Raw genomic sequence first — 12,338 nt, forward strand, 5'->3', positions numbered from 1 at the left:
TCCTTAGCACTGCTGAGGAGGTGGGAGAGGCTCCCACCACCACCGCTGTACTGGCAGCCATCAGCCTGGCTTGTGGCTGAGCAGAGCTCCCCCTGTGGGAGCGCACTGACCACCAGGGGGCAGCTCCTGCATTGAGCATCTGTCCTCTGGTGGTCAGTGTGTGTCATAGTGACCAGTCATTCCCAGTCTTTCTGCTGTTAGGGTCAGTTTGCATATTACCCTTTTATCATATAGGAGTTCCTGGCCAGCCTGGGTGAGGAGCTGATGGCTGTTTGCAGACTGGCCACAGCCCCTTCAGGGTAGGGGTTCCTCCTGGGGTGCCTGGCCAGCCTGGGTGAGAAGCTGATGGCTGTTTGCAGGCTGGCCGCAGCCCCTTCAGGGTGGGGATCCCCACTGGGGTGCCTGGCCAGCCTGGGTGAGGGGCTGGTGGCTGTTTGCAGGCTGGCCACAGCCCCTTCAGGGTGGGGGTCCCCTCTGGGATGCCTGGCCAGCCTGGGTGAGGGGCTGAGGGCCGTTTTCAGGCTGGCCACAGCCCCTTCAGTGTCAGGGCCAGCCTGACAGGTTGAGCCGGGCTGAGGTAGGGAGGTGGGAATTGAGAAAAAAAGAAAGACAGGAAAGCAGGATTGGGAGGACTACAGCTCAATCGAGGAACTGCAGCAAGTTTATTAACCACACAATGCTTTTTATACACAACACACTGAATAGGAGGTCTGTCAAGAGGAATGTATTCTTTGTGTCTCTTAATCTCTAAGGGAGGACAGAGCAGAAGGACAAGTTCTCGGTACAGCAAATCTCATGGCTTCTTGGTAAGCCATGAAAGGCTGTTCTCATTCTACAAAGGTTGCTCTCATTCTACTGATAACCACCATCCAAACAAGTCTGGGAAAACTGTGTGGGTAAAGGTCCCAGCCTTGCTAGCCCCTTCAGGTGCAAGGACCATGTCAGCTTACCTGGTCTCCAACACTTCAGTGTGGGGGGTCCTGCTGGGGTACCTGGTCAGTCTGGGTGAGGGGCTGAGGGCCGTTTTCAGGCTGGCTAAGCCCCCCAGCGGGGACCCTCACCCCATGAGGGTGTGGCCAGCCTGGATGAGGGCCTGATGGCTGTTTGCAGGCTGGCCACAACCCCCAGCCACCCAAGCTCCCAGTGGAGGCTGGCTGGAAGCAGGTATCTGGGATTTATTTGTCTTCTATAATTGAAACTTTGTTGCAATGAGCAGAGGCCACAACCAGCTCAGGGCCAGCAGGAAGCTTGGCTTCCTCCATCACCCGGGCAACCAAGCCTCCTGCTTGCTCTGGCTCCATGGCTGCAGGCCGCCATCTTGGTTGGGTTAATTTGCATATAGTTGCTCTGATTGGCTGGTGGGCGTGGCTTAGGGCGTAGAGAAGGTATGGCCAATTAGCATCTTTGTCTTTTATTAGTGTAGATTTTAAGGCCATCAGAATGAGATTCATTTAGATGTAAATCCAAGTTTGGTATGCAATTATTTTGTTAGTTATAGAATTGTGATTTCCTTTTACTACACAGATATATAGAGCTGACTATATTTAGTTAAGACCAAAGTTGTAGTTTGTAAAATCAGACTGTGATAGAACCTTCATTCTCAAATCCATTGCTTCTTTAAATATTATGTCTTATGCCAGAGCTAATTTATACCTGCATAAGATAGCATAAAAAAGAAACAAAGATACTGTATAAATGTGTTTAAATAATCATACCATTTTTTATGACTCAAGATTCATTTATATTGAAGTTGACAGGTATTAATTTATTGAAGGTATTATTTAACAACTCCAGAAGGTGTTTTATTGGCCTGTGTATCTGTTTCTTTAAAGGTAGGGATGTTACATGTTACTTTTTTAATTATAAAAACCATATACACATGCATATAAACATATATGTAGAGAGAACAGTTTGGTTTTTATCTTTCCAGCCTTTTTCCAAACACATACAAACATACATTAAATGTACTTGTTTTACAAAGATGGAATACACACACAATCTTAGAATTTGCCTTTCCTCTTTGGATATCTGTCCATGTCAAGAAATGCAGATTACTTTTTTTTCTATAGAAAATTTCTTAATTTTTATATTTTTTATTTTAAATGTTTTTATTTTTCTATTATAGTTGACATAAAATATTATATTAGCTTCAGTACAATAGTGATTAGACACTTATATAACTTACAAAGTGATCACCTCAATAAATATAGATTACCTTTTTTGTCTGTGTGTAGACTGAATTTTTTTTTATTAATCTAAATTACTTTTAAAAAATTTTTCTTTGGGTAAAGATAAGCTCCTTTATAATGTTTCATTTTCTGTTTTGTTATTTAAAATTGTTAACTTCAATATAATTGATATACCATATTATAATAGTTTCAGGTTCAAGACTCATTTTTCCTTAATTGTTCTTGTGTTTGAATTTGGTAGTTACCCAGTGTTTGGATAAATTAATTATTAAAGGGAGGGTCTCTTTAATAGTGTCATTAATTTTTCAGCATTTCTGGGGAAGGATTTTTTTATATAAGATTATTATTCTCAGATGAAGAACACGATGACATATGGCTATAAAGAATGCCACACAGGATCCAATCTGTAGTGTCTCCAGTGTTTTTGATGGATAGTAATCACAAGGAACCTTTATGATTGGGCATGGTCTTCCCCTGTGGCACTCATTCCATCCTCCCAAAGACTAGCATGAAGAATGGGGGAAATTATTGTAAGGATCCTTATGGCCAAAAGGGAAATGGAATCTTGTGGAAATCTAATACAGGTATTATCGTGGCACTTCAAGGTGTTCTAAAGGCAGCCTTAGGGACCTCCTGAATCTAATATTGCATGAACATAATTCAGTTACTGTCCTTTGTCTTCTTTTTTATAACTTCCCATTGGTTTTCTTACCACTTTTTCTGCCTTACTGTTTTAGTTTATTCTTAATTTTTACTTGTTCATGGCCCCTTAATTCTACTTCATGTTCTTCCTCTAACAGTCCTTTCAACTCCCTCTACTTGTAGGACTGATTCTTTCTACACTTTTGCAAATATTTCCAAATTTCTGCTAAAGTCTAATGCTTTCCATGCTGTATTTCTGGAAATATTTCCATATTTCTGCATATAGTCTGGTTGTTTCCATAGTTCTGAATTTTTGAAGATAAGATTCTGACCCATCTTATCCCTTTTTGGCTACATCTCTTTATGCCACACCTTCTCATAGGCTGCCGGTAGCACATAGGATGACTTCCTGTACTTTACCGTAGATGTTCATCCTTGTCCCAGTCAACTGTGAACCAGGATCAAAGGACAGAGTTGATCGAATAAAATATGAGCTTGAGCCCTCAGCAGGAATAGAGTAGGCCAGTTTCCCTTAAAATAGTCAGGCCATGTTGGCATTATCTAGTGCATCTGTTAGCCTGAAAATATTGCTAATGGGGAAATCAAGGCTAATGTTATAGTATATTTTAAAATATTTTTGTTATAGAAGCAGCATTTAACTATAACATTTGAAAAATACAGAGAACCAAAAGGAAGAAAACATTTCCAGTCTCCCCAGCCACGGTGTTCTGAAAATTGTTATTTTTTAAAATATGTTTTTAATTGATTTTTAGAGAGAGGAAGGGAGAGAGGTAGAGAGATAGAAACATCAATGAGAGAGAAACATCATCGATTAGCTGCTTCCTGTACACCCTGTACTGGGAATCAAGCCCATAAGGAGCCACACCTGTGGGCTGAGCATTGTTCTTTAGGTGTTTAGTGTTTAGGAAAAAGCAAAAGTGTTATAGAAGTTCTGGAAACCAAGAGATAACGATTATTAGATGATAAGTGGTCAATAAACAGGGGGAAGGAAAATTTTGAGTTAGGTCATGATGTATACTGAGGATTTCATCTGCATTGGACAGGGCAATCTAGTAAAGATGCAATTGAAGAAGATACATAGGTGAGAGGTCTGTGCTGTAGACAAAACTGTGAGAAGCTTTTATCTATCAGATTGGCAAAGATGTATGCCTTGTATGGGCTATGATGTAAGGGTATCAATAAGTACCCCTTCCTATTGATAGGAATGTAAATTGGTAAATCTTTTTCATAGGGCAATATGCCAAGATATATTAAAATTTAGAGCATGCTGGCCATTTGCTTCAGCAATATCATTTCTAGAAATTAATTACACAGATGTATTCATGTAAGTATGCAAAGATAGATGATGTACAGAGAGTTTGTGTACGATTGCAAGTCTTCTTTCTTTGAAAATTTAGTAGAACTTACTAGTGAGGTCATCTGGGTCTGAAGTTTTCTTTATGGGAAGAGTTTTGAGGATTAATTCAATTTCTTTAATGGTCATAGATATGGTTGATTGTAAATTTTTTTTTCTATGAATTTATCCAGGAGTTTTAGTTTTCAGTGGGAAGATTAATCCAAATACCTGGCCTGCCATATATCACTTCATATTACAATATTGAATTTAAGTGCATACAACTTTGAGTTTAATTCACATTTTTCAAAAATGCTTCTATAGCCATGGCTGGTGTGGCTTAGCTGGTTGGGCATCTTCCCATGCACCAAAAGGGTTGCAGGTTCGATTCCTGGTCAGGGAAGATGCCTGGGTTGCAGGCTTGATCCCCAATAGTGAGCAGGCTTGATCCATAGTAGAGGTCCTGTAGGAGGCAGCCAGTGGATATTTCTCTCTCATTTCTCTTTCACATTGATGTTTTTCCCGCTCCCTCTTTCTTTGAAATCAATGAAAACATTTTTAAAAAGATTCAAGACTTTGGGAGTTTTGCAAAAAAAAAAAAAAAAAAAACAACAACAACAAATATGCTTCTATTATAGTTTTTGTCCTGAATCATCAAGGACTAAATAAAAGTTTCTCATTTCCTACTGACATTATACATTTTATTTTCCAGCTACACCATCAACAACTACCACCACCACCACTACCACCACCACCACAACCACTAGTGAATTTACCTTCAGTCGAAAACCACTGATAGCAACTGGGATTAAGTACACTATTCCAGTCGGTTTGTCTTCTATACCTTTAACTTCGACTGTTAAGTAAGCCTGTTATTTGAAAATGTGTGTGAGTTTAATTTTATTTATCATGTACAGGTATAATTTGTTTGTGCAGCTTTGGAATAGTGTTTGAAAATTAAGTAAATGACTCAAGAGTTGAAGAAAATGTTAGAGAAAGGATTTTTGTAGTTTAGGAAATTGAACAACTAACAGGATACTTTTGTCCTGGAATGCCATTATAATAAAATTATTGCTATTAGTAATAATAGCTAACATTTATTGTATAATTACTATATGTTTAGTAATTTGACAATGCTTTATAAATATCATATTTAATCCTCACAGTAACCCTATGAGATAGGCAGTATTTTTGTTTCCATTTTATAGATGAGAAAACTGGAGCACATAGAGATTTTACAATCTGTTCCTGATCACACATTTGGTAATGGTTGAGCCAAGATTAAAATTCAAGCAGTCAAACTCCAACACCTGTATTCTTACAGTCTATGTCATATTCCTCTCTAATTGTCCTTGTTTTTTATTAACTTTTTATTTTAAGATAATTGTAGATACACATGTACCTCTAAGAAATAATACAAAAAAAATCTGTATCTTTGTACCCAGTTTCCCCCAATAATAACTCTAGTACAATATCATATGTAGGATATTGACATTGATACAGTCAAGATAACAGAACAGTTCCATCACCACAAGGATCCCTCCTGTTACGTTTAAAGTTATTATTGAAAAGTACTTGTTTGTAGCCATTTTTATTTTTTGTGCCTGTGTTCGTTCTTACCTTTTTATTTCTTCTGTTTACACCAGTCCCTTTAGTATTTCTTGCATTGCTGGCTTGGTAATGATAAACTCCCTTAGCCTTATTTTGTCTGTGAAGCTTCTTATTTCCCCTTCAATTTTGAATGATAGCCTTGTTGGATAGAGAATTCTTGGATTCAATCCCTTGCTTTGCATCACTTTGTAAATTTCCTTCCATTCTTTTCTGGTCTGATGTGTTTCTGTTGAGAAATCATTTGATATTCTAATGGGAGATCCCTTGTATGTAACTTTCTATCTCTCTCTTGCAGCCTTTAAGATTCTCTCTTTGTCCTGAACATTTGCCATGGTAATTATGATGTGTCTTGGTGTGGGTCTTTTCGGGTTCATCTTGTTTGGGACTCTCTGTGCTTGTGTGACTTTTTTCTTCCCCACATCAGGGAAGTTTTCGGACAATATTTCTTCGAATAGGTTTTCTAAGCCTCGTTCCTCTTCCTGTTGTTCTGGCACCCCTATTATTCGTATGTTGCTTCGTTTCATGTTGTCCCATAGCTCCCTTAGACTCTCCTCCTGTCTTTTAATTTTTTCTCCAATTGCAGTTCAGTTTGGGTGTTTTGCTTCCCTGTCTTCTAATTTGCTAATTCGGTCCTCCGCTTCTCCTAGTCTACTTTTGAAATTTTCCATGGTGTTTTTTATTGCAGCTATATCACTCTTCATTTCTTCTTTTTATTTTTTTTATGTGCCTCAGGCATGAAACAGCTCTGGCCACCGACACAGGCATCAAGCTAGGATGAACTAAGGACTGTACATCTGCTTTGCCCCTGACTGATATAAGAGCAACACCACCAATCAGGTGTCTCCTTGCCCATTGCCAGGGGGTTTCATTTCTTCTTGATTCTTACAAAAGTTGTTGATTTTTTCATCCATTTCTTCTTGATTCTTGCATAAGTTGTTGATTTTTTCCTCCATCAGGTTTATGCACTCTAGGACCCTTATTTTGAATTCTTTTTCTGACATATTGCATGCCTCTGTTTCACTTAGCCGCTTTTCTGGCGATTCATCCTTTTCTTTCCTTTGGGTTTTTTTTTTTTTTTGTCTACCCATTTTTGGTCTCACCAACTGATCTATATGTCGAGTCGTGCAGAGGCTGCTCCTTGGGTGGCAATGGTTCCTTGGGCTGCAGTTGCCCCTCAAGTGTTCGCTGTAGTGGCTGCTCCTCAGTTGGCAGCGGCTCCTTGGGTGGGTGCTGTTCGCAGCAGCGGTGTCTCCTCTGGCTAATAGGTGAGGCTGCTCGCCCAGCTGCTGTTCCTTGGACAGGGGTGGGCTGATCATGAGGCTGCTGCTCTTCAGGTAGGGGTGGGCTGAGCGTGGCTGCTGCTCCTTGGACAGGAGCGGGCTGTTCACGTGGCTTCTGCTCCTGGGATGGGCGCGGACTGCTCATGTGGCTGCAGCTCCTTGGATCGGGGCTGGCTGCATGCTGCTGCTGTTCCTCAGATGGGGCAGGCTGCTCATGAGGATACCGCTCTTTTGACAGGAGCAGGTTGCCTACAGGGCTACTGCTTGTCGTACGGGTGCAGGCTGTTTGCGCAGCTGCTGCTCCTCAGATGGGAGATGGGCTGCTTGTGTGGCTGCTGCTCCTCGGATGGGGGCAGTCCGCTCACCCAGCTGCTGCTCATCGGACAGGTGCAGGCTGCGTGTGTCTGCTGCTCCTCGGACCAGTGTGGACTGCGCAGGGCTGCCGCTCCTCAGACGTGGGTGGTCTGCTCGTGTGGCTGCTGCTCCTTGGACTGGGGGAGGCTGCTGGGGCGGCTATTGCTCCTTGAATGGGAGCGGGCTGCTTGCAGCGATGCTCTTCCTTGTATGGGTATGGGTTGCTCACACCGCTGCTGCTCCTCATATGGGGGCAGGCTGCTCGTGCAGCTGCTGCTCCTTGGATGGGGGCAGGTTTCTCGCACACCTACTGCTCCTCAGACAGGAGGAGGGTGTGGGCTGCACAGCTGCTGCTCCTCGGATGGGGGTGGGCTGCGTGGGGCTGCTGCTCCTCAATCGTGGGCAGGCTGCTCATGTGGCTGCTGCTCCTCGGATGAGGGAGTGGGCCACTGACACAGCTGACAGCTGCTGCTCCTTGGACAGGGGCAGGCCACGTGAGGTTTCTGCTCTTAGGCCTGGGGCAGGCTGCTCATGAGGCTGCTGCTCCTTGGACAGGATTGGGCTGCTCATGTGTCTGCTGCTTGCGTGGCTGCAGTGCCCTGGGCTAAGGCATTGGGCTGGTCAGAGGGGAGCATGCTTCAGAACTCACAGGAGCCTGCGCCCAGGGTGGCTGGAGACTCGTTGACCGTGGGACCACAGCCGAGGTAGCAGTTCCCTGGCAGGGGTGTCTGTAGAGTCCCAGGTGTCTGAGGGCACCCTGGGTGGGGGTGAAGCCTGGCTCCCAGTTACAGTAGCTCTCCCCTCAAAAAATGCTAGGCTTCCGAGGACAAGCCAGTCTCCTGTGGTTTATAAATATTTTCTCTAACTCTGTAACTTGTCTTTTTATATTTTCAACATGGTGTTTTGTCAAAAACTTTAAATTGATGAGGTCAAATTTACCAAATTTTCCTTTAATGGATTATTCTATTAATATGAAATATAATAACTCTTTGTCTAACTCTAGTTATACTTTTACATTTTACATTTAAGGTCATGATCTATTTTGAGTTAATTTTGGTATAAGGTGTGAGTTTTATTGAGATTCCTTCTTTTTTTAATCTAGGGATGTTTGATTTTTCCATCATCATTTGTTCAAAGGCTATCTTCCTCCATTGAATTGCTTTTTCACCATTCTCAACCGACATATTTGTGTTAAATGCCTTTTCTGCCTTAATTGATATGATCATTTAAGATTTTTCTTCTTGCCCTATCAGTGTAGCTCGGTGGTTGAGCATTGGTCCACCAACCAGTAGGTCATGGTTCAAGTCCTGGCTAGGACACAGGCCTGGGTTCCAGGCTCGTTCCCAGTAGGGGGCATGCAGGAGGCAACATCATTGATGTTTCTATCTCTCTCTCCCTCTCTTTTCCTCTCTCTGAAATCAAGAAAAGTATATTTTAAAAAAGATTTTTCTTCCTTAGCTTGATAGTATAGTGAATCACATTGATTGTTTTTCAAATATTGAACCAGCCATACATATGTGGAATAAATACCACTCGGTATATATTTTTTTATACATTTTTGGATTCAGTTTCTAGTATTTTGTTTGAGGACTGTTGTATCTAAAATCATGAGAGAGATATTTCTGAAGTTTTGTTTTCTATCTTTTTTATTCTATCTCTGATTTTGATATCCAGATAATAATGGTTTCATAAAATGATCTGGAACTATTCTTTTCTCTTCTGTTTATAGAAGAAATTGTTTAAAATCGGTGTTAATCCATTAAAGTTTGGCAGATTTCTCCAATGAAACCTCTAAGCCTGGATATTAATTTTTGGAAGCTTTTAAATTACAAATCAATTTATATAGTGGTTCTAGGACTATTTAGGTTATCTGTTTCATCTTTGATGTATTTTAGTAGTGTGTGGTTTTTAAGGAATAGATCTGTTTCTTCTACATTATCAAATTTATGAGTGTAAATTTGTTTGCATTATTCCCTTTTTGTCCTTTTAATATCTGTAGGGATATTTCCATTTTACCTCTGATATTGGTGGTTTGTACCTTTCTTATATCAATTTTATTGATCTTTTCCCAAAGAAATAAGTTTGTTTTATTGACTAGTCTCTATTGTTTTTATTTTCAATTTTATTCACATCTACTCATTATTATTTCTTTTCTTTTTGCTATGTTGGGTTCATTTTTCTCTTTTTTTCTAGTTGTTTGAGGTATGAACTTTGATTATTGATTTGTGATATTTCTTTTTTTCTAATGTAAACATTAAATACTATAAATATTCTTCTCAATACTGCATTAGCTGTGTACATATTTAGTTTTTTTGTATTTTCTTTTTTAAAAATATGTTTTTATTGATTTCAAAAAGAGGAAGGGAGAGGCAGAGAAAGAGAGAAAAACATCAATGATGAGAATCATCAAATTGGCTGCCTCCTGCATGTCCCCTACTGGAGATTGAGCCCACAACTTGGGTATGTGTCCTAACTGGGAATGGAACCATGTCCTCCTGGTTCATGGGTCGGCGTTCATCCACTGAGCCACACTGGCTGGACTAGTTATGCTGTTATTTCATTTTCATTCAATTCTATGTATAGTTGACCCTTGAACAATCTAGGTTTGAACTTCATGGGTCCACTTATATACGGATTTTAAAAAATAAAAACTGTAAATGTATTTTCTCGTCTTTATGATTTTCTTAATAACATTTTCTTTTCTCTAGCTTACTTTATTGTAAGAATACAGTATATAATACATATACAAGATATGTGTTAATCGACTATGTTATTGATTAGGCTTTGGGTCAGCAGTAGGCTATTAGTAGTTAAGTTTTGGGGTGTCAAAACTTACACATGGATTTTCCACTCAAAACTAATATAAAATAATATTAACTATCAACTATAATTGAAAAAGAACAAAGTTATTTACAGATTTTTAACTGCATGAGGTGTTGGTGTCCCTAACCCCCAAAGTTGTTCAAGGGTCAACTGTACTTTCAAAATCTCTTTTATGAATTCCTCTTTGACCCATAGATTATTTAGAATTGTGTTGTTTAATTTCCAAGTGTTTGGAGATTTTTCTTGGTTGATTTCTAGTTTGATTCCATTATGTTTGGAGAACATACTCTGTATGATTTCATTTCTTTTCTATTTGTTCAGGTTTGTTTTATGAATGAGGATATGGTCTTTCTTAGTGAATATTCCATGTGCATCTGAAAGTTGTGTTTTATGCTGTTGGGAAAAGTGAACTATAAATGATAATTAGATGCTGTTGCTTCATTGTATTTTTAGATCTGCTTTTTAAATTGTTTTTCTTTATCTTTTGTCTTCAGAAATTAAATATTGTGTGTACTAGTCTATTTGGGATTTGCTCAGTTCCTTGAATAGTTTATATCTTTTGCCAAATTTGTGAAGTTTTAAACCTTTATTTTTCAGATAACATTTTCAATTCCATTCTGTTTTCCTCTCTAATGTATCATCCTCTAATGTTATGAATGTCACCTATTTTATTACTGTCCTCCAGAGTCCTTGAGATTTATTTTCACTTTTTGTACCTATTTTCTCTCTACTGCTCTGTAAATTCTGTTGACCTAGCTTCAAGCTCACTGATTCTATTCTCTGTCATCTCCCTAGTGTAAAACACTTCATGTGAGCTTTTTCAGTTATTTTATTTTTTAATTCTATAATTTCCATTTGGTTACTTTTCATAACTTTTATTTCTTTGATGAGATTTTTCATTTGTTTCCAGAGGATTTATAATTGCTGTTAGAGCATTTTTTTGATGGTTGCTCTAAAATTCTTTTTAGATAATTCCAATATCTGATACCTCTCAATGTTGGCATCGGTAGATTGTCTTTTCTCTTGTGAGTTGAGATTTTCCTGGTTCTTGATATGACAGGTAACTTTCAGTTCTATTCTGGACATTTTGTCTGTTATGTTGGGAGAATCTGAGTCCTATTTAAATCTTTTTTTCATCAGGCAGTCCTTTTGTTGAAGTGTAGTGCAAGGGTTGGGTGCATTTGCATGTTCAGCTTCCCATCATACCCTGCTCATACCATCCCAGCAAAAGTGAATCACTGACTCAGAGTGCCTCCATGCAGATGAATGGTATCAGGGGTCCTCAAACTACGGCCCGCGGGCCACATGCAACTACAAATATTGTATTTGTTCCCGTTTTGTTTTTTTACTTCAAAATAAGATATGTGCAGTGTGCATAGGAATTTGTTCATAGTTTTTTTTTAAACTATAGTCCGGCCCTCCAACGGTCTGAGGGACAGTGAACTGGCCCCCTGTTTAAAAAGTTTGAGGACCCCTGGATAGATGTTTAGCTCCACCTCTGCCCTGCTGACTACTTCCCCATGTAAGAGGGGCTTTGTGTGCCATACCACTTTATTGCCTCTAAGTGGGAATATAAGCTTAGCTCCCAGCTCAGCCCTCAGGTGCTCAGAATAAGGGAAAGTGGATAACTAACTCATACTGCTTAGTTGTTGCAGGATAGAGGCAGAATTTCAGCTTCCTACTGAGCCTTACCTACACAAGAGGAGGAGGAAGCAGAATGTCAACTGCTCTGCCTCATATTGCTTTATTCAGTCTCATTGATGCTGGGTTGATATGGAAGCTTAGCTCTCTACTGGGCCTCACTGACACAGGCTATGGGAGAAGGGGGACAGAGTGCTAACTAGCCCTGCCTCATTGAGTCTTGGTTTTTCTAGTGGGTGTGGAGGTTAAGCTTTCCAGTGAGCCTTACTGACATCAAGGGTGGTAGGAATTCGAGTCCTTACTAGCCCATAATTTCATTATCTTTCTGTCTCAATGATGCCTGGTGGATATAGAGGTTAGATCCCCACTGGGTCCCACTGACACTGAAGACAAAGGTTGAAGACTAACAGTACTTAATGCTGTCTCACTCTACCTTATTGAGCC

General features: G+C 40.0%; 1 protein-coding gene and 1 pseudogene across 1 annotated transcript in view; one reads left to right on the forward strand and one right to left on the reverse strand.

Moving 5' to 3' along the window:
- The window catches only part of NUP62CL (nucleoporin 62 C-terminal like), a 42,320-nt gene that overhangs the window by 3,244 nt on the left and 26,738 nt on the right, over nt 1-12,338 (forward strand). Inside the window, exon 2 of the mRNA XM_023756897.1 lies at nt 4,898-5,048. Coding sequence (XP_023612665.1) covers nt 4,898-5,048 — 151 coding nt within the window. The remainder of the gene's footprint in view (nt 1-4,897; nt 5,049-12,338) is intronic.
- Nucleotides 6,516-6,660, reverse strand: LOC111827270 (annotated as a pseudogene).

This window comes from Myotis lucifugus, unplaced genomic scaffold, assembly GCF_000147115.1.
Source record: "Myotis lucifugus unplaced genomic scaffold, Myoluc2.0 scaffold_2, whole genome shotgun sequence".
Lineage (NCBI taxonomy): Eukaryota > Metazoa > Chordata > Mammalia > Chiroptera > Vespertilionidae > Myotis > Myotis lucifugus.